Raw genomic sequence first — 22,172 nt, forward strand, 5'->3', positions numbered from 1 at the left:
GACACAGCTGCCAAATACTGACCCCGCCTTGCACACGGTGGGACATGCAGAGACAGTTAACACATGCAAACAAAGATGATTGTCTCTGACATGTCTCTGTGATTGTTTTTGTGTTTTGTCTCTATTCATCGTGTACTTGAGTGTAATTTTGAAGTAGCCTAGTTTTTTTTTTTCCTTTGTGGGCTATTCTGTTTTCTGCTACTTTGTACTTCTAATCGGACGTTGTACTTTTTACTCCATTAATATTTATTTGGAGCCTTTAGCTATTTTATGAGAATAATCCAAAATATAACATACATTTAAAATTATTACAGTGTAATATAATAGAAATACTTAATAATCCCGTGAGCGAAATTATTTCGTTACAGCAGCAAATAAGAGAGCAGCAACTGAATAGAATATAAGTTAAAAAAGACAAAATAATGCATATAAATATATATACACAAAGGAAGGCACTAACATGGAATAAAATAGAATAGAATAAAAAAAAAACAATAATAAATGTACAGTATGTACAGAGAACAAACAACAACAAAAGATTAAAAAAAGAGCAATAAAAAAAGAAAAAAAATGTGCAAATAAGTGTAAAACAAAGATGGACTATGTACTATTGCACAGTGGTGGGAAGTAACTAAGTGCATAACTCAACTGCTTTGCTTATGTACAGGTTTGAGGTATTTATACTTTAAGAAATGGATTTTCTATCTAGTTTTTCATGTGATTTAATCGATAAATTTACAGGTACTTTATTTTCTCAACTATTGAAGAGATAATCATTATGTGTATTAGACAGTCTGCGTTTGTGTTAATTGCTGTGTGTTAAAATGTGTTTGGTCAAACTGTGGTAAGAATGTTATAGATGTGTGTTCATGTAATCTAGCAAATAAAATATTCTTAATGAAAATAATGGAGACCCCAGGAAGAGTAGCTACTGTTTTTTTTTCTTTGTAGGCTACTCTACTATTTTCTGCTACTTCATACTTCACTACAAATCAGAGGCACATGTTGTTCTTTTCATATAACAATATTTATTTGATACCTTTTGCTACATTATATTCATATTTAAAAATATAAAATATAGCTGACATGTACATGTTAATGTACTATTATGCAGTGGTGGAAAGTAACTAAGTGTATTACTCACGTACTGTCCTTGAATACAGTTTTGGGGTGTTTGTACTTTACTTCTTTTTTTTTTTCAATTTTGTACTACTTTATACTTACATTCCATTATATTTTGGGGTTTAATATAGTACCTTTTATACTTTTTAGTATAGTACAAATACAAACACAAAAAATTGTATATTCAGCTTCAATGTAATATTTTGTACAAAATATAACTAACATATGACTTATGATGTACTAATATATTATGCAGTGGTGGAAGGTCCATAATTCAAGTGCTATACTTAAGTACATTTTTGAGGTGTTTGTACTTTACTTTTTCCATTTTATGCTACTTTATACTTACATCTCATTGCATTTTGGGGTCAAATATAGTACTTTTTATACTTTTAAGTATCATACTTTTATATCATAATATTATATAGCCTCCTAGCTTACCATTTTTGACAAAAGATGATCTAAAATCTTTCACAATGGAACTTGAAGTAACATTTTGGATACAAGATTTTGACATGCAATGGTAAGGGTATTTCTACACTGTGGTATTGCTACTTTTACTTCAGTAAAAGATATTCTTCAACCAGTGACCATAGTGTACCACCTCAGTTTTATTTACCAAATTACTTATAATTAAGAGCCACTAAATCACTGGCTTTTTACCATTCATGCCAGTAAAGGATACCTGCACTGAACTGAATTCCCACAGGGTACCAGATTCAGTATAGTGGAAAGTCAAAGAATATATATTTATGTATGATACTTAATTTTATTGTAAACTACAAGTATTTAAATATTATGATTTTGTGTAACATTTCAGCAGAAAATATTGCTTCAGTTAATGTGCAGAGGAATTAACATAAATAAAAGTTACTCAGCAGTGTGCTGAGTCTTCATACCACCCAAAAACATTTAAATGTTTGTCAACTGACCTGTTTTTTCTGAGGATTTTATCCCTGTCTCACTGTCTTCATCAGCAGACAGTCTGCTCAGTTGCCATCGAGATAGTTAGTGCTTAATGTATCAATAACGTCCTTATAGTGACATTACTTAACTGTAAATGCTTTTAGCATTTAATTTTATTGCAGTTTGCACATTAGCTGATCAGGAGATTTCCTCCTGTGCTTATTCCTTTTATTACATTAGTATATTGTGATGAGTTTTAATAGGTCTGCATGCAAGGGAGTAGCTTTTGTTTCAGCATGGGGGTACACATGAGAAACAGGAGGTTTGGGATCCTCTGACAGAAAATTATAAATGTCTAACACTTAATTTCCTGCCTTCTGGTGAATTTTCTGCACTAATTTGTGCATTTTCCTTACAAATTTGGTGGAAATGTCTTTAAGTTCATCAAAATAAACAGTCTCCGCTATGTTCTTAGCTTGCATATGTTCTAAATATTGAAATCTGCACATCTTCCTGCATGTAGTCCAACACATGCATCAGAGCTCTGTTGTCCTGAAGTATTGGTGGATCTGCTTTGTGTAAACACATTAAACGCAACGAGATTTATGAAAGTGACTTCATATCAGTCTAAAACACAGTTTGTTAGGCTTTTGTTAAACTAAAATTCAGATTACTGGCAGTAAATCTGAATTCTCCCCCATTCATATATAATTTTTAATATCATTTGTAAAAATATGGTCGTGTGTGTCAGTCTATGATTCAAGATTTGACAAATGTACCGTTTTTTTTTTAGAATAAAGACATTATCTAAAAAAATGTACAGTAATTATTCTAGTTTTCTTGATATTGTCAGTTTTACTGATGTTGACTCTACATACAACTCCCAAGGAAATGTTTTAATTATTCTTTTTTGGCGTGTCTAATCTCAATATGCATGTATAAATTAATGACTTTCTGTATATGTGAGTAAGCACAATCATTTCTGTGTCCAAACTATCATCACTTAAATATTTACACACAAAACAACCTTGTATTAATAACTCTTCACATTCATTTATTCATGTCACTGTCTGCTGCTCAGTCTGATAAAAATCCGTTTGTATATACTGTCCTCTAGTGGACGTTCTGTCTCACCGCAATTGAACGTGAAAGCGCCTCATCTTCCCTCCTCTGTGCACATCTGCGACAGCGTTGGCACAGTTAGATTTACGACAGCTGATCCAATGAATCAAATGCAAACACGAGCTGCTCTATAGACACTTTATTGCTGTTTATTGTTTTACACTCACTGGAATGTTTAACTGTGTGTTTGGTGGGCCGCTCCAAACACTCACCCTCCAAAAATCTGTTACCAAACCAAAATTTAAATAGCAAAAACAACTATAATGCAGTAATACAATATACATGACACTATAAAGTCTTAATGTGAATTCGTTCTCACTAACATATAGGCTATACTGGCTCCATTTACAAAATGCTTCTTTATATATATTTATATATATAAGATATAAAACAAGAGCAATGCACATTCTTCAAAATGTAAAGAAAATGTGTTTTTGTATCGATGCAGATATATATCTGTGTGTGAATTCTGTTTGGTGGCAACGAGTAAACACCCAACAGTCGTTGATATCGCGTGTATCCACAGCATACAGAATAATAACATGTTTAACAGCATTGTTCAGGAGATCTACTGGAGGAGAGAGCAGATAATAAAAGAGTACGACAACCCTCAGAGGACTGTAGGAGACAGCGAAATGATCGTTAGGGGTATGAATGAAATGCTCGACATATATTGAAACGTACGGCCTATGAGTGTTGTTTAGTGTGTGGACAGTACGTATGATTCAAAATGCTCAAGTTTTTAAACAAACTGTCTGTTTTTGAAATCTCATGCACCAGGCAAAAGCCTATTTTGTAAATAAAGACACAGTTCACGGCTCATTTTAAAGGATAAGTTTGACAATATTTTGTATTTTTCTTTCCATCAACAAATCCCATGAAAAAATTACAATTACCATCTTGCGGTTGTACGCTTCGGTCGACCAGTAAAGCTGCAAAACGTGAATCTTCACCTCGGCAAACACAGGAGTTCGATACAATCAGCGCAGTTTCCAGGTGGCCACCCAAGATTAGTGTCAACAATTCAGTAGCCAATTGTGTGAACTTTTGTCATAATAAGTGTATCAATTCTAAGTGTACATTTGTGCAGAATTTGAGAAAAATCGCTCAAGGCGTTTTTGAGATATGACGTTCAAGAGAACGGGACGTACGGACAGAAAACCCGATAACATCATGCTTTCAGCTACAGCTGTTACTGCATGAAGACAACTGATCAAAAGACGCACTGTTTGGATATCCAAGGCCGATATTTCTTATTCCTCTGTAGCGCTGCTGTCAAAAAACGATTAAAAACACTTCAATAAGCCACACTGGGTGATGCTATTCTTTCATACTATAAACACAGTTACTGTAGTTTATTTGTAGTCGCAGTCGGCCGCTGTAAATACTCTGCCAGCACCAAACGTCTATTAATCTGCAGCTGAAAACATTTCCAAACAAAGACACCATTTAAATCCTGTTTGAGTGATGTTTGCTGAAAATGACCAGCTGTTTAAGGAGGTCGTTTAGCATTATTTATAAATAAAATATTTATTTCTGACCAAATTTAAAAATTTAGGAAAGAATGGCGTTGAATGCTTCAGACCAGTTGGCAAATTTGGAAGTAACGCTTTGTAAATTTGCATATTTTCATGGGATGTTGGTTAACATTCACAAAACACAAAAATATCCCCGGCCTTATCCTTTAAAGATGTTTTCACCCGTAGCTTAATACAATGGTTACGTGTGTAGTTTGTATGAGATATTATTGCTTCGTTACACATTTATTTCAAGAGTTGGGACTAAAACAAAAAATTCAGTTAGTGAAAATATAAAACATGGTCTGTTGTGGATGTAAACTGCAGACAGTCTTGTTTTCTTAGTGTCTTTAACAATCAGGTTTTTTGTTTTTCTGAACTCTGAAACAATGTCTGTACTGTTTGCAGCGATGGCACAAATGATCAGCGATGAATTTAAAATCTATTGCAGCTACACCCTGCCGGTTAATTATATCGTATTTTACAAAATAGGTGCTGCGGAGTCGTGTGTTTGACACATATGACTATCGTGGATATGGTAAACACACACACACACACACACGCACACACACACACACACACACACACAGTGGTGGATCTCCTCTATGTGACTGAAAAATAGTATCGGCCTCTGTATTATATGTAAGCGCACACTGACTGTCTCTACAAATACAGATAATCAGACTCATTGAGAAACTTAATGGCTACATTTTTATCTAAAACCCTTTTAAACACAGGTGACCAGATCCTAAACGTTTGCATCGTACAAACCTGTCATACTGAACACAGACTCGTGAAAACACCCAAACTGTAATTTATCAAAGGAAGGTTTGTGTCTTCAGAATCACACGTTCTTCACTTTGAACAAAAAAGTCTAAAAACAAAAGAAAGTCCCTTTAAGTAAAAACTGAACAAAAATACAACCGTCTGAACACACATGATGGCGCCTCGTCCGCTATCTGACGAGTGTAACTACAGCTGCAAAGACTGGAGCGGTGAGTGACTGTAACTACAGTGATGGCCGACTAAGACGAGCCCACCAGCTTCTTACACGAACAAACTAAAGGTATCTCTGAATGTGCTCGACAGATCTCAGGCAGAAGAGGAAGAAGTACAGTTTGATTGTAGATTACATCGTGTACTTAGCAAAAAACAGTCCTGGTGATAGTGTTGTCTTTTGTTTTGATCCGTGTCGTTGCTGGGTAGCCAAGGTGTTAGGCTTCATATACCCTGAGGAAGAAAGAAAAAAGAGTTCATTCATCGGTGATTTCAAACCATTATTTAATTGTCTCTTTAATGCCTCTCTCACACAACGTTCCTGGAAGGTTACAGGATAACCTTTCAAGCACCAATGTGATTTTCACTATTCGAACATGCGTTGCATTCAGGAACATTTTCGTCCTGCACCTTTTCACACGAGCCGTGGTAATGTCGATTGTGATCGGCCATAAAATTGGACAGAGGAGGTAGAAGACGGGGAAAGAGACGTGACAGCGTCCTGTCACATCACATCAGTGCGGTTCAACATGTGCAGTGAAATCTCAGCGGCTCAGTCGCTGACGCACGATCGCAACAAATCTGTTAAAAAAAGACCATGACGAATACGATATAATACGACCGTGTAACAGGGCTGACCAAAAATATCATCTGATGATAAAAAAATGATGTATTGTTTCATATGATGTTATATCGTTTCTTTCGTTTACATGATCCGATAATGCTTTGCGCTTCAATTTATTTAACTATAATTTAATTATTTTATTTAACTTTACTACAAAAGTACTTTAGTTAACTTTATAATTGACCTTACCGAACATTATAACTATTTTATTAAACTTTGTTATAGCAGTAGTTTATGTAACTTTAATTTATGGAAGTAGCTGAAGGTGAAGAAGGCGGGTCGTTTACACAAAGATGGCAACTTCTGACTGGAGAGATTGAGATTTAGGAACTTGTGTTGCCCGGGGTGATGCCGAAATCATCAGACAAACTGCAGTAAAGGCATGAGACTTTGTTGTTTCTGACCTGGCTGTGTGACCACAGTGTGGTCGATGTCATGTCGTGCCTCCTGCGTGCTCTGTGCAGGCGTCGCCTCTTGCCGAAACCAAACAGAGTGTTTTCAGTAAACTTTAGACTCAGTTTCTTGATTTTATTTGTTGGCTTTGTGGACGGAGGTGGAAGGACACAATCACCGTATAACCCACAGTGTCGCTGTGGAAATGTTCTTTTGTTCTCAGCAAAATACTGAATCTCTGCCTCCTCCACCGGGCTTTTCGTCTGTGGCTGACCCTGACCTTTGACCTCTGCGTAGTGGAGGGGAGGTGAGAGGAGGATTTTCAACAAAACAAATCAATAAAGCTTCATAAAGAAGCCACTGGACAAGATCGACAACTCAGAGTCAGTGAGGACAGAGAAGAGCTGTATGGTTGGCAGCTTTAAAAATATAAGAGGTAAAAATGCACATATAAAGTGTTTTTTTTTGCACATGTATAGTAATACCTGAGGACCTCATGTAGTTTAAAAATTACCCCCCACGATATTTTAGCAGTTTTTGCCCATGAGAGAAATATTTAGCTGCAAAATGCTCCACAATAATCACCAGCTAGTCACTAAAAAGACACTCTAAAGCTCTGAAGAGCTGAGGGGAACGGCACAGTCTGTGCTTATCGATTTTAGCTGCTTTGATAATAGTTTTTGTCGCAGGATGATTTGGTTATTTTGCAAACTGCATGCTGAGTAGCGCTAATTAAAACAATCACTAAAATTAATGAGAACATTTGCACAACAATGTCACACGGTCACTCTTTTATCGTCAGCTTATGACAAAGACTGAAATATTTTCTCGTCATTTTGGGCATCTCCTTGAAAACAACCCAACTTAAACCCGTTGTCACAAAGGCAATCAGTATCATACATTTATAGGGTGTAAGATTTAAAAATGTCAAGAATTAAAACTCAAGAAAAACAAATATTTTGGATTTTTTAAATCAGTTATTACGAGTGTTACCTGTGTTTGTCCTTCCAGATGCGGAACCATTTGACCAGGTTCTTGGTGCTCTGAAGTTTGGGATGGAGACAATACTCCTGCCCTTTGAACCGAGCCACGTTCTCCATCGTCACGCTGAGAGGCAAAAACGAAACAAAACACAGAGAAGTTAGAAAATAGAAGAATTCAGTGTTTTTACTGACTAAAAGGAGAAATACGCATAAACGCACGGGTTTCCGACCTGACAGCTTCGATGTATTATTTGGGTGTATTAACAAGAATTAAGGCCGAAGAGCAGCATTAAGGATGAACATGACATACATTTTGTATGCAGCTTGAACTTTATTGTGAAAGTTCACTGCCTGCGGTCTGTCTAAAGGACGTGATATATTTAAAATTGCATAAACAAATGAAATCCATTAAAGCTAATCATTTCAGTGTTTTCGAGGTCTTTCTGTTGAGCTGAGACAGATTTCATATTCTGTTCTTCACTGTACATTTTCTTGGAAGTATTTCCACACAGTTGGTGGTAAACATCATGTTGTGTTGCCTAATTTAGATGACAGAACCTACAGTAGATGAATCCAGTGGGTTAACAGGAAGTCGGCGCTCTGCTCAGTCATCTTTGCCAAAAGGCAAATCCAGTTGAAGCAGCAGCTGCACACAAGTTGTATGCAAGGGGGTTTAAGCACTTTTTTTTGTTCTTTTAATAAGGGAGCTCTGTTTTTAATGGGGGTTTATGCACTCTGGTACTTTATTTAAGTTGAGAGTACAAAATAAATTTCCAGAATTAATCAATTTATTGTCATTGTACCACCTGACACCCCTTTGAGGGCCAGATTTGGCCCACAGGATATAAATTGAGTATCACTGACTTCACTATATATAATAATACATATCAGCCTACTTCGTTTATGCATGGAGCCTAACTAGTTTAACCAGTTATTATATTTCTCTGGAAACAGGAAACAGTTTGGATGTGTATTACCAGGAATCCAACTTCTCTGCATTAACCGTCCTGTACAGTGACTTAGAGAAGAAAATTGGGCAAATATTTGACATTTAAACTCGCAGTGCATTTTGGACTATAAAATTGTTTAATTACGCTGCACAATATGTTCATGGAAAAAACCAACAACAACAAAAGTTTGAGAGTAGTATGAGGTCAACGACAGGAGCAAACTCATGGCTCATTTATGCTCAATGTAATACACATATATGAACACGGAGGGCGCTCTCTCGCTCTCTGTCCGTACTCTGCGCTCACTTTATTCGTGCACGTTGTCTGAAAGCTTACGGATACAGTCAAAATAAAGCAGTACCAACAAAGTCATGGGGGCGGTGTGAATGGTGAAACGGGATCCAATAGGTAATATAGTGAAAAGAATTTTTCATCCACATGTTTGGATAAATTTAACGGCCTCACAGATCACAGCTGTGCACAACGCTGTCTCTATCAAAAGGTTTATCATCAGCACCTCCTCGACCGTCACCATGTTTGTTTTTGTTGACTTCTGGTGGTTGTATCTAAGCCAACATAAAGGACACATGGAAGTGTTGGGGGTATTAGGTTTGAAGCAGACGTGTCTATTTTTGTTCATGTCTTTAAAATTAATGTTTTTATATAAACTTCAAAAGAACCAAATTAAGTAAAAACACTGATTTGGTGGTATTTATAACTTTCTGAAAGCCAGTCTGAGTTATCTGAATAGAGACTATTAAGTTGTGGCACATTGACATGTTTTTTCCCCAAATTTTAGCAGCTATTCTAAACTGCCCTCAATAACGTTTCCGCAGTTAAAAGCCCTCACATTTCAAAAGGCCAGCTTGCGCTCGGCGGTCCGCGACTTGGCAGCGGTGTAATATTATGGAGCTGCCACTGAAAAATGTGACATCCAAGCTCATTGAATCAATTGGTCCGTCTGCTTAAGGCAACGGTAGAGACAGTCTGCCTGCATGTGGCATATTCAGGCCAAACAAGGAAAATGTGGGAAAAACACCCAGCATGCCATGGGGCCTCTCCATCCAGTGACACAGTCAAAGGATCGCCAAACCATGAATGCTAAACAAGTTGACTGGAAGAGAAAAGATTTGACTCAATAAAGACGCTGCATTCAGGAGTTATAAGGATTTAGGTTAAAGAGTTTTGCATCTATTTTCATTCAGTTGTCACTTTGTTTGGCTGCTGAGGGGCAGCTGTGCACCCTTTGTTATGGAAGGACTGAGCTTTGAGTGTGTGTGTGTGTGTGTTTGATAGAGACGACATGAAAGTGCTTTTGTATGCGCGCATGCCAATGGACTCGTATCTGCGAGGGTGTGATAATAAACACACCCTGAATGTTTATCCATGGCTGCTCAGCAGAGGTGAAATTTAACCTCATTACTGTGTTAATTTGAGCTTTAGTTCCTGCTCATTATCATTCACCTGGGCCGCTGAAGTGCAGCCACTGGCGCTAATATGGTTAGCAAAATGTTTGAGGAGCGCAGAGGGAGAGGCTGACAGAGAGCTAAAACAAGAACGGAAAACACAAAAGGAAAAGGATAAAGAAAGGACGTGGTTTTGGCGTTCTTTAATTCCATTTTCTGCAGCTAAATATTTCAACTCCACATGAAGAAGAGGAAATATTTTACCTTTAATTTCATGACATTTATTTGACTGCTATATGTTACCCTGCAGATTAAGATTTCACATAAAAAAGTAGATTATTTTATAAGGAACGCTGTCAAAAAGTACACAAAGTAGCTAAAATAAGCTCCACCTCCAAAAGAAACAACAACATGCTTCTGGGTTAAATGTTCACTCTGTAGGATTTAGGCGGATATATCGGCAGAAACTGAAATAAAATACAGTACGTTTTCTTTGGTGTATAATCACCTGAAAATAAGAACTGTCACATTTGTGTTACCTCAGAATGAGCCGTTAATATCTACACGGGGAGCAGGTCGTCATCTATCGAGATCACCATGTTCACCGCCATGTTTTTGTCGTAGCTCAGAACGGACAAACCAAACGCTGTCTTTAGATACGGCTGTTTACATTTTCTCATCAGCCACCCTAGTTAGTTTTTTCTGGTTTTGATCATCTGCTCTTTGTGTTGGAGAGGAAGAGACCTCTGCGGATAATTCGGCTCCTGGTTAAAAACACTGAAATAATTCTAACCAGGAGTTCACACATGATAGTTTCAGCTGGTTGAAATCTGCAGTCCTCACAGCTAGATGGCGCTAAATCCTACAAACTACTCCTTTAAAGGGGAAATACTATACTTTTTATTTCATAAATTTAATTTAACAGCTAAAACTTTGCAAATTAGGATGTAACATGCAAGTGCCAAAAAGTGTACAAAGTAGCTAAAATAAGCTCCACCTCCACTCGTAACAACAACATACTTCTTATATGAAGTATATTCCATAATATAACAATAAATATAATAAAACACTCTAAAATCAGTTATTCTGCATAACCTGATTGTGATGTTTTTTTTAAATAATTCTGGTGTACTTTAAAAATTTGAAAGCATTACTTTTACTTGTAATGGAGTATGTTTACAATGAGGTATTACTACTTTCACTGAAGTAAAAGCTCTGAGTACACCGGACAGAGACACGGGGTATAAGAAAAGAGGCAGTAAGAAAAACACAGTAAAGAAACAGATAAAGGGCAACAAAAGTGAGTGATGAAAAAAGAGGGTGAAAAAATAAAACAAAATAGACAGTAAATAAAGTAAATCCAGTAAATAAAGGACTGAATGGAAAAGAAAAAAAGCAGAGAAAGAAAAGAAATAAGGAGAAAACAGGGACACTTTGTGGCTCTGAGCTTGTCTGTGTGGTTTAGGAGGGGTCGCCCAGAATGCCAAACTGAGCGCCATAAGCCAAACGGCCACAACAAAGGCCAGAGGGGGACTCTCTCCCTCATTTCTCTCCTGCTCGCTTTCTTTCTGTGGCTTTCCGGAGCCCGCTGAGGCTCATTTTTCACTGGGCACCAGCGGCTGGTGGCCCCCATCTCATGCTAATAGAGCAGCCTTAAATAACGGCTGTGGGGCGAGTAACACACACTCACACAGACACACACACGCATACAGACACAGACGTGCGAGCTTCAGGGGAGCTTTCTTTACTTAAGCTCCACGTCTGGCTGCATAGTCTTTGAAAACACTGCATATTTATTTCCCTTTACACCCGCATATCATTTTAGTCACAGACACAATGTACACACATAATCATTTACTTTCTAACAGTGTTTGTGTAACTTCTGCATTATTTCGACTTTTGTACCGACAAGATTCAACATTTATATCAAAGCTTGTCACTTCAGGCTGGGGTAATAATGTGTTATATTTAATGAGGATTACATAATCAGACTACAAATTCACATTAATCAACCAAGGTTTGTGATTGGATTTTAGTTACATTGTCAAGGATTACTTATTACATTTTTCATTTCTTCTTTAAAATTTTGTAATTTTGAGATAATAAACTTTTTTTGTGAAAACCTTTTCTTTACACAAATCGCATTTTATTTTCACTGAAAAAGTTTTGATATGTTTAAAGAGAAAAAAGAATATCTGAGGAACTTAAATTTTTGTGGATGTATCTATTTTCAGTACAGGGTGAAAAAGTTTCAATGTTTGATTTCAAGGTAATCCAAAATAATCAGATTAGATTAGATTTTTTATGTAGTTCAAATGAATTACGTCATTAAAAACAAAATTTGACATGTAATTTATATTTGTATTAATGACTGAAATTTTAAACTAATATGACCCAACCCTGGTTAAAAGTGGGTTACTTGGTCTTATCGATTAATTTACCTTTTTTTTTTTTTTTTGATATCACACTAAATGCAATAAAAATATACACAAAAAATATGACTGAATGATATAATAATCATCTTCATAAGCAATATCTCTTAAATCACTGAGAAACAAACTAATAATTTAATCACTCTGGATCAATGTCATCTGATGAATCAGATTTCCATTTGGAAAACTTTACTGCCATAATCTATGCAAATCATTTAAAATGAGCAATTCATGTGATGCTGTTCAAATTCACCTTTACGTCCAAAAACTCTTTTGTCCAAACAGCTAAAAGAAATATCTTAATTAAATCCTTATATCATGTTTTAATGTATAATTCAAGTAAAAACAGATGCTTTGTTTATTGTAGATGTTTTTTTTTAATCTTCACAGTTTAAATTCCCCAGTGTTCAGTCAAAACATCTCATTACCAATTTTAAAGAAACGCATTTTAATCTCTTAAGGGGACTTTGCACTGACTTACATTTATTCAGTGGAGATTCATCTAAACCTCATTATGCACTTCATGAATAACCCCAAACTTAACCTTGAAACATGTTGGACCCGTCAATTTAATAATTCACGTTGCTTTTTCGACCCTCAAAAGCGACACATTTATGCCACAAATCTGATCAGTTTCTCTCACATGATCTCACTGCTGTTCGGCCGTGGTGTTCTCTGTGTGATATTGTAATTTTCCAGCAGGTGGCGGCAGAGTTTGAGCCTCGGACACAAATCTGTCTCCGGGGAGGCTGACATAACATCCCCATCTGCTGTCCCTTCATGTCGCTCTGACATGAAACTTCAAATGAATTCCACACGGAAATCGCGGCTCACATTTCTAACTACGCGTGAGACTTCATCCTCAGGACTTGACCCAAGATCACAGTGAAAAACATATACATCATGTATACTGTATGTTCAAGTTTATTTATTTAAAGCTGCGTGTCTATCTGAGTGCCACAGGATACTGCGAGCGAGTTTGGACCCCTCCAGAGGAAGAGGCCTCGTTATCGTGCTGCATACCACGATAGCTCAAGTCGAAGATAATAGCTGTGTCTGCTCGAGCTGCGACTTTGTGGGTCAAAGGTCAGATGGCAGAGAGGAGGTGGACAGATTAACCAAATAAGCTAAAACTGTAAGTTACTGCAGTCTGGGATGCAACAACCCCAAGAAAAATACAGGGGATGAAATGTCAATACACATCACATATTTTTGTCATTTTTGCATGAAATAATGTAATAAATACATAATGTAAATAATGTAATAAAGATACAACCTACCTAAAATGAAGCCGATGCCTTTATTAGATTATCATGGAGAAAGTGTTTTAAAGTTCTGGTAAGTGTTTTTTTTTTCTCTCTCCACCTTTCCACCGAATAAATCATTTCTCGCTCCTGACCGCGGGGTGTCATTAAATCATCAGTTAATCATCACACTGTAAATCCTCCCCAAGTGCTGTAAGCACTGACGAGTCGACGGGATGTTTTGATAATGCCCGTACGGCTGCCAAATATTTTTATGGTCAGGGCACAGGCGCTGTTGTATAATCTGTGTGTCAGGCAGGTACAAACACTCAGATTATTATGATGTGTGGGGCGTGCCAGCACAGGGAGGAAGAGGGGAAGAAGAGGAAGAGAAACGAAAGGAAAGAAGACAAAAGAAAACAGGTTAAGGTCAAGGGATCAAGGTAAGGAAGCATACAAAGGATGAGAAAGACAAAGAGGGAGAGCGGGAAGAGAAAAGACAATGAGCTGGACATACAATGAAGATATGAGTGGAAACCGTGGAGAGAAATAAGGTGAAGGGTGGAGACAGAGAACAGAAACGACGTCTCACTCACAATATCATCTTCTCTTGGCAGAAGGGGTGTTTGGGTTTGATCTCCAGCTTCTGCACATCCTTGTATCTGATCTTTGGTCCTTTTCTGGTGCACCTGCACTTGTAGGCTGTCGAGAAACCAAACACGTCCGTTGTCAGACTTAAATCATCAAAAGTAACACAATAAGATGATAATGCTGTGGATTTAAAATGAATGGAAACTGATCACGTTGTGTGACAGATTATTAAAGTTTGTCTACTTTCACAGATATCGAAGTGACGTACACGTTAATGCTTTGTGATTTGACGGCAAATTAGCTCTCAATCAGAGTGCAGTTTATCTTTAAATCATACGCTGAAACGCTGGAGGATTACAGAAGCAAATATTCATCTGCTGAAACATCACAGGCTTTTACAAACACAGTTTCTATCAGTCAACTTTATTCACACACTTTCACAAAACAGTAAATGTTTAAATTAAAGATTAAGTCGTATATATAAACATAATTAATGAATTCTAACTTAAATGAACTTTTAGGTTGAAAAATAGCTTAGTTTCCACTAAACATCTAAATGATATGCTTCCTCAAAAATTGCTGTTTGGTTAATCTCAACATTATGAACTGATTTGCTATTTTATCCAATGCAGCTCTGATTTTTTCTGCATTCCCACTGACTGTTATGCAAAAAGAACCTGTGGCTTCAACAGAAACCCACTTTTACGCAGCTTTTCTACCAAACTAACACCACTGTGAATAGATGCATTCACTGTTATCTCTGAGGCAAAATGCTTTCAAACTACTTAACTATCTTTACATTTATTAAATTTCCGTCCATTATCCTCTTGAGGTCCAGCTTTCTTGTTGCTGCGACTTCACGCTGCAGGATAAAGGCGAGGAGATGAGTTTTGCTGGACTGTAATATTAGTGATGGGAGGTGATGACTGGGATAGTTCAAGGTTTCCTTCATCCATCACCTGTAACCTGTCCTCATCGCCGGCCACTAAATCTATCACGAGCCGCACAGATGAGCCAGAACAGCCGGACGACACTGAGGTTAATGTTTACATGTGATACTGAAATGGAAGTTTGGATGGAGGTAAATGGCTTCAGTAAACAGAGATTAGGTTTCCTTCCTTAAAGACAAGTCTATTTACTAACACATATCCTGCGATTTAGGTTATAATAATACATTTTATGTAAGGATTGAAATCATTTAAGTGACTTTGAAAATTGAGTGTAAGTTAATGGTGTGAAACGTATTGCTTTCTTCTTTTTGTCCTAAACTATGATGCTATGTGAGAACTTTTAGACAATATGTGCTTTCTTAAGAGCTGTCAAAGACTAATAATGCTCCTGGCAAATACAGACTAAGTCTAAAAGTGATTTCATAAAATATTTTTAGATTTGCAGATTCTTTTTGCTCAAAATGTTTCCCTCATTAAATGTAATTCCATAAGAAACAATAGCATATAATTCCATCATTTCCCAACTCCCCCCTCCACATGGCCCTCTGAAAATTGGCTGTAAATTATTTTAGGTACATATGGCGAGCATCTCATGTTCTGCCAAACACACAAAGTCCCAGAGTGGTGTTCAGGGTGTAAAAATGCTTGCGAATGCCAACTTGGGTCTCATTACAGATTTTCATGTTTTTGCATTCATCATCATATTGTAGTTTAAAGGTTTCACTGTTTATGGGTGAAACTACATGCAGCAGGTGGCATATGGGTGGTGTCAACATAAAGTTATTTGGTGAGCACGGCAAACAAATTACTGGCAAAGTTTAACTAAGCTTTTGTTTTCAAAGTCTCTTTGCCATCAACGTTACGAACATCTCAAAATAAGTCTGGATAGGAAAGACTGATTTTGCACTTGATTTCCCTCATGCACACATTGCAAAGCAAACGAGGGCTCAAACCCCTGCATCTCTCCACTTATTGTTATTCAGTTACATCACCATAGCTTCAACGCAAAACACCAGTACAAGTACAAACTTAAACTAAAAATACAGAAATACAAAGTCTTTACCTTCTGCACTCAGGACGTATAAGGCCACCACTAACAGAAGCAGCACCGCGGTGCACCGATGCATGTCTTCACAAGTTAAAAAAAAAGTTTCTTCAAAACAGACTCCTAAAAATCCGAGCACTCGAAAACACACGAAAAAAATATCAACAAAAGTCTTTCGTGGTGCAAATAAAATCCACTAGCAGTGACTGTTTGAATCGCAGATCGGAAGAAGCTGCTGAGGGTTTCTGCTTTTTTTTGGAGTCCCAGCGGAGCGCTGATTGTGCAACTCCGTCTGTGCGTCCTGAGCGCTTGGATGAACCTCCAGTCACTCGTTTAGGTCTCTCTCTCTTTCTCCTGCTTGCTGTGGAGAGGCAGGCAGCAGCTCTTTTTAAAAGCTGCCCGCTGTCCCCTTCTCATTAATATGCACGGCCAGGCAGCGAATCAAACACTTGTGGCCTTCGAGGGAGAAGTGGAGAACATGGAAAGGGAGGGAGGGGAGGAAAACAAAGAAAAACACGGTTTGTTCACGAAAAACGAGGGTGGAGTGACGTCCGATGTTGGTCAGTTTATGTTAGATTCTCACTGTAATCGTTCAGCGTTTGTCCTGATTATAGTCTGACGGACATAAAGTTTTTAGTAAATGAACGTCATAATGAAAGGATTGGTGTCAGTTGCGCAGTTAAGTGGAGGGCGTTTAAATGTAATAACGGAATATTTCAGTCAGATGTGCTGACTTTTGTGTGTAGACCTACAATTATATGGATCATAATTTCATTTACAGAGACTTACATGCTTAACAGAGTTCATTACAATATCTTTGAATAGTTAGTTATGTTTTTTTGGTCATCAGCACTTTGCGCGGCTGCCATGACCACAGAGGAAAATCGCCTCTTAGCTCATCAGAAGCACCTTAAACTTGTGTTGTCATTTCAGATCAACTGTTCAGCTTTCAGGCTACATTTTCTTCTCAATAGCCAAATGTTGACATAAGCCTACATGTATAAGATTAAACAGATTTCATGTCAACAATTCAACAGTGGTTCTAAATCAGTGCACAGGTAAAGACCATCAGCTCTTGTTTAGATACCAGAGACAGGTTTGGAAATAAAGGTAAACCACAGGTAAACAACAGGAAGGCTACTTTTAGCCTCTAGCTAGTGAGTGGTAGTGGTGCAATAATACACTCTGCAGTGTCCTGATATACTGTTTGTTAATGATGAATAAAACAGGCAAAAACGCAGAGCAGGGCCAAATTTCCTCAGGAGCTGGCACCAGATGTAAGTGTGACATTGGAAAGGCACTGGACTCTTACGTTGGACACATTTGATTTTGACTTGCCACTAAATATTGTTTTCCTATCTTAAGATAACGTTGGTTTGAGATGGATGAAAGATTTTGCTTAACAAAATGACTAAAAGCCAACAACATTTTGATGTCGACAGTATTCAGCGTCTTATTGATGTTGGCATTAGACATCCAGACATTACATTTTGGTCACCAGATGTCACAATATAAATTAAACCAGATATTTACTAATAATTCAATCATTAATTCATAGACCGTAACTGCTTATTCCTTTAAGGGTCATGGAGAAGCTGGAGCTTATCCCAGCTGACACTGGGCGAGAGGCGGGGTTCACTCCGGACACGTCGCCAGACTGTCACAGGACTGACACATCGAGACAGACAACTATTCATGCTCACATCACACCTACGGCCAATTTAGAGTCGCCACGTGACTAGATCTGCATGTCTTTGGACTGTGGGAGGAAGCTGGAGAACACTCATGCAGAAAACATGCAAACTCTGCACAGAGGGCCCCCACCACCACCACCCAAGATTCAAACCTCCCACCCCTTGTTCAAATCCGGGACTCTCTTACTGTGAGGCGACAGCGCTTACCACTACACCACCATGCCACCCAAAATCTCACAATGTTCATGGCAAAGTCGTTTCTTTCTATAGGCCTACTAGGACACACCAGAGACAACTAAATAAATCAAGAAAACACTGAATGGTCCATGGAAATTCACTGAAACTGAAAAAAAGTAGATCAAGCCACATTACAAGTTTTTTTTTTTCCTAAAAAATCAACACTTTTGCAGCCTATTTGTGTGAACTTGTGTAGAAGAAAGAAATCGCAGTGAGGCCTCAAATATTTCTACACACAAAATGTCATTCTATCTAAACATGAATCTAACTTCTTAAAACATGGATCCAACCTCTGTTGAATCACCATCACTGTCAACCTTTTTTTACATGTTTTATATTTAACTAAATTCAGTTAAGTCTTTTTCAGCATCAATATACTCTGTGGATGTGAATAAATGCCACCATTGTATGAGGGGATGCCATCAGGCTGAACCATTGGCCTGTAAGAGATAGCCCTGAGAAGAAGGTCTGACCCCACCCACCTGGGACGCTCTGACCACCGGATTAAACAGGATTCATCACTGTGCATCATCGGGGATTTGTATCAGTGTGTGTGTTTGTGTGTGTTCACTGTGTCCTTTCTCTGTGTGTGTGTTTGTGTTCACCTCCCTGCCCTCAACACTGATGCAATCAGCTGCTGTCATCACTCAAACCAGCGGCCATGAAATGTCTGTCTGCACCGATGACCTTTCTGCGTGTGTTCATGCCTACATATCCATATTTGTGAGTACGAACATGCACATCTGTAAAATGCAGCCCAATTTTCAGTCTTGATATACCTGCAGCCTGATGGAGACACCTGAAGTCTGGATGACATACAGGAAGAAATCTGACTCTTCCGCTCCTTCCTTCGCTCCTCTGGTTATTCAGTAAACGTCAGTAGGACATGACGGCAGCTACCGTTTACAGCAAACTGTGACGGATTATGATGGGCGCGACCCCCGCAGGACACTGGCGCTGTGAGAATCCATCTCCAGCTAGTTTGATCTCAGGATAAAAGACACGGGTGAGCTGTCTGTTCCAGTCTTCAGCTGACGTGACTGATAATCAGTCGGACGCCTGTTGTCTTCATCCATTAGATCACTTCGGCTTCGCTGAATACCCAAAGACAGAAAGACACTGAAGTGAAATAAATGCAGAGGATTTCAGCCAAAAGGAATCTGTCTTGAAATGATGATGAAAATGACATCATTTGTCATTTTTAATAAGTCAAAGATGGTGCTGGTGAGAGAAAGGTTTACTTTATGATCACTTGAGGACATTGAGAATCTCTCAAGATTTGTGTTTTCTTTTGTGTTTATACATAAAAGGACATAAAAGAACATTTTCAACAGATGCTACCAGGAAGCTGGAGCCAATTTCTTTAACAAATGGTTTGTAATGAAATTTGGAAAGCCCAGAGGCCTTTGTTCCCAACCTTTTTTTCTGTCAAATGTTCCCTCTCATCTCCATCAGATGAAGTCATGTACCTCTTCATCCACACCAATTCACTTGTGTTCATTTGAACTGATATTAAACTGGTTGCTATTTAAAGGCCTAGTGTGTTGGATTTGGGGAGACACTTTGACATAAAGAGAATACAATAATCAGAACCGCATTTTCATTAGTTTATAATCACCTGAAACCAAAAATCGCTGTGTTTTCCCTCCCTTAGAATGAGCCGTTTGAATGACAAAAGCTGGATACTGTATATATATATGAGTTGTGACACCTCGGTGAGACACCTGCCAGGCTGCAGACCACTGTTTGAGACCAACAAACAACAAAATTATAGTCCGACAAGGTTCATCTAGTCTCCACTGAAACTTATTGGGCTAATTTTCTTATAGACAGACTAGTAAGATGTTTTTTTTACCTTGACATGTTTCGACTGTTGTCTTACTGCAGTTTTCCTCAGAGGAAGAGTCCTGTGATGTTGTTGGGACGTGTCCTGTCACCTGTTTTATACTGCTTTGGCTGTCCTGTCAGGTATTTTATCATGATCCAACGGTGGTGCTTGTTCCCAGTCCATGATGTGGTCACAAAAACATCACGTGACTCCTCTGAGAAAGCCTGCAAGAAGACCGCAGTTGAGACATGTCAAGGTAACAGAACATCTTACTAGTCTGTCGTTAAGAAAATAATTACCCAAACAACAAAAGTGCTTGTTCCTTCCATCTTCTAGCATTTGTTTAGCCACCAATTGTTTTTTAAGCAACCTATCAGTGTGTTTTTAAGTGGGGATTTTGGCACAAAAAGTGGGTATTATAAGCAAAGACAACCTTTTCCTAACCATAACCAAGCATTTTGTTTTATTTTGCCTAAACGTTCTGACATGCTAACCACAGCGCTGTTCAAACATAAATAAATGATAAGCTTCAATGTATCCACCTCATAACAACCTACAATGTAGTGTGTAAGTAGTTTGCAGAAATGTAAAATACCAACATTTTTGGCTGCTCGAGTTAATCCTCGTACATCCCCATTCAAAACGCCAGACTGTACAGCAGAAGTAAACATATTTACATGAAAGAGTCACAGACTGTTTGCTTATAGTGTCCTCAGCTTCTCAGGCAGAGCCACCCTTATTCCTTTTCTCGCCCAAATATGGTCACTTCTGGCTCCAAAAAAACAACCTTGCGGCTTCAAAATGGCAGTCCACAAACCAATGGGTGATGTCGCTGTTGCTTCGTCCATTATTTTTACAGTCTATAGGCGCAGAAATGCCCCTGGTTGACAATCACTGCCTTGAAGTACTTCAGTCTTTGCTTTAAATAAACTCTTCAGATGAAGCAACTCTTAGTTATAACCTCCAGAAGAGGCTGGTGAGCAGTTCAGAGTCAGTTCCTCTTTTTATGGCATTTATCATTAAAATGGGCTTTGAGGGTTAAAACCTATCTCTATCTTACAAGAATATGTGCAAAATTGCAAAATAAACAAAATGATTCTACATTTTAATATTGTATTTACTTTTGATCCATGAATTAAGACATGCATCCAGTTCAAGAGAGCAAACCTCATTACACAGAATCCATCACAGATTACACCACTCCCAAAGATTCAGTGCATCGATTTGTTTCCTAAAAAATCTCAGTAAATATTCATAATTGGTTTCTTTTTATTTAGTGCTAAAATAAAAGAATAGAAAAATTAATATAAAATAATTTTGCCAGCCTGAGGCATCACTATGACCATCACAAAAGATCAATGTCATTTGTCAATAAACGCTTTATTTTCTGACACTCAGAAAATTTTTTTTTTTCCTTTACACGATAAGTTAAGACAGCTGTTTTGTGAAAGTGGTGGTCAGAATAGTTCATCTATGCTCTCCTCTCTAATTTTTTTAACCTGACTGAATTCATCACAAGGAGAGGGACGACGTCTCCTTACATAAACCTGGCCTCCGTCTGTCTCAGCCGTCTAACCTGCACAGTAATGTGATGTAATGGCTTTTAGTGGACTTGGCAGCAGACCTAATTCACAGGGAAATAGTTTACCCTAAAGTCAAACATGGCAGAGGGTGTGTGAAGTGTGTTTGGGCTGTTTAGTTTAGAGTGATTTGCGGTCAAAGTGTGAGTAGAAAAAAGAGAGTTTATTTGTGAGTGATGTGTTGGCAGCCAGACTATACAGGCTGCAGTCTGTAACTAAAACACACAGAAACTAAACAGGTTGATTATAGCCGTCAGTGTATAAACTGTCTCTGCAACTGCAACTGCTGCAAAACAGCTCAATGTGGCTCCAAGTTAACTGTGATATGGAAAGTTTTAATAATTACTGTGAACACATCAGCCTATCACTGACATGCAGGCATGTGGTACTTGAAAGAAAAGCACCTGCTTCCTATTTTGTGTCACAAAACAATCCAACACGTTCTACAGAGAACAAAATTTTAGAAGAAAGTAGTGTTCTGAAAGCAGACAGCCATATTTTGAAAACTGTGACACTTCTTAAAGAAAAATATCAAAGCTGGAGTGAGGGGT

The 22,172-nt window shown here is 38.0% G+C and overlaps 1 protein-coding gene across 1 annotated transcript; it reads right to left on the reverse strand.

Annotated features, from left to right (window-relative positions):
- Window positions 1-3,274: 3,274 nt before the first annotated feature.
- cxcl14 (chemokine (C-X-C motif) ligand 14) lies at window positions 3,275-16,647 on the reverse strand. Its single transcript, XM_042493591.1, has 4 exons — window positions 16,301-16,647; window positions 14,293-14,398; window positions 7,675-7,788; window positions 3,275-5,897 (listed from the first exon to the last, which is right to left on the reverse strand). The coding sequence occupies exons 1-4, from the start codon at window positions 16,362-16,364 to the stop codon at window positions 5,882-5,884; spliced, it is 300 nt and encodes a 99-aa protein (XP_042349525.1). The 5' UTR covers window positions 16,365-16,647; the 3' UTR covers window positions 3,275-5,881.
- Between the last annotated feature and the right edge of the window lie 5,525 nt (window positions 16,648-22,172).

Source organism: Plectropomus leopardus, chromosome 9 (assembly GCF_008729295.1).
Source record: "Plectropomus leopardus isolate mb chromosome 9, YSFRI_Pleo_2.0, whole genome shotgun sequence".
NCBI classification, from domain to species: domain Eukaryota; kingdom Metazoa; phylum Chordata; class Actinopteri; order Perciformes; family Serranidae; genus Plectropomus; species Plectropomus leopardus.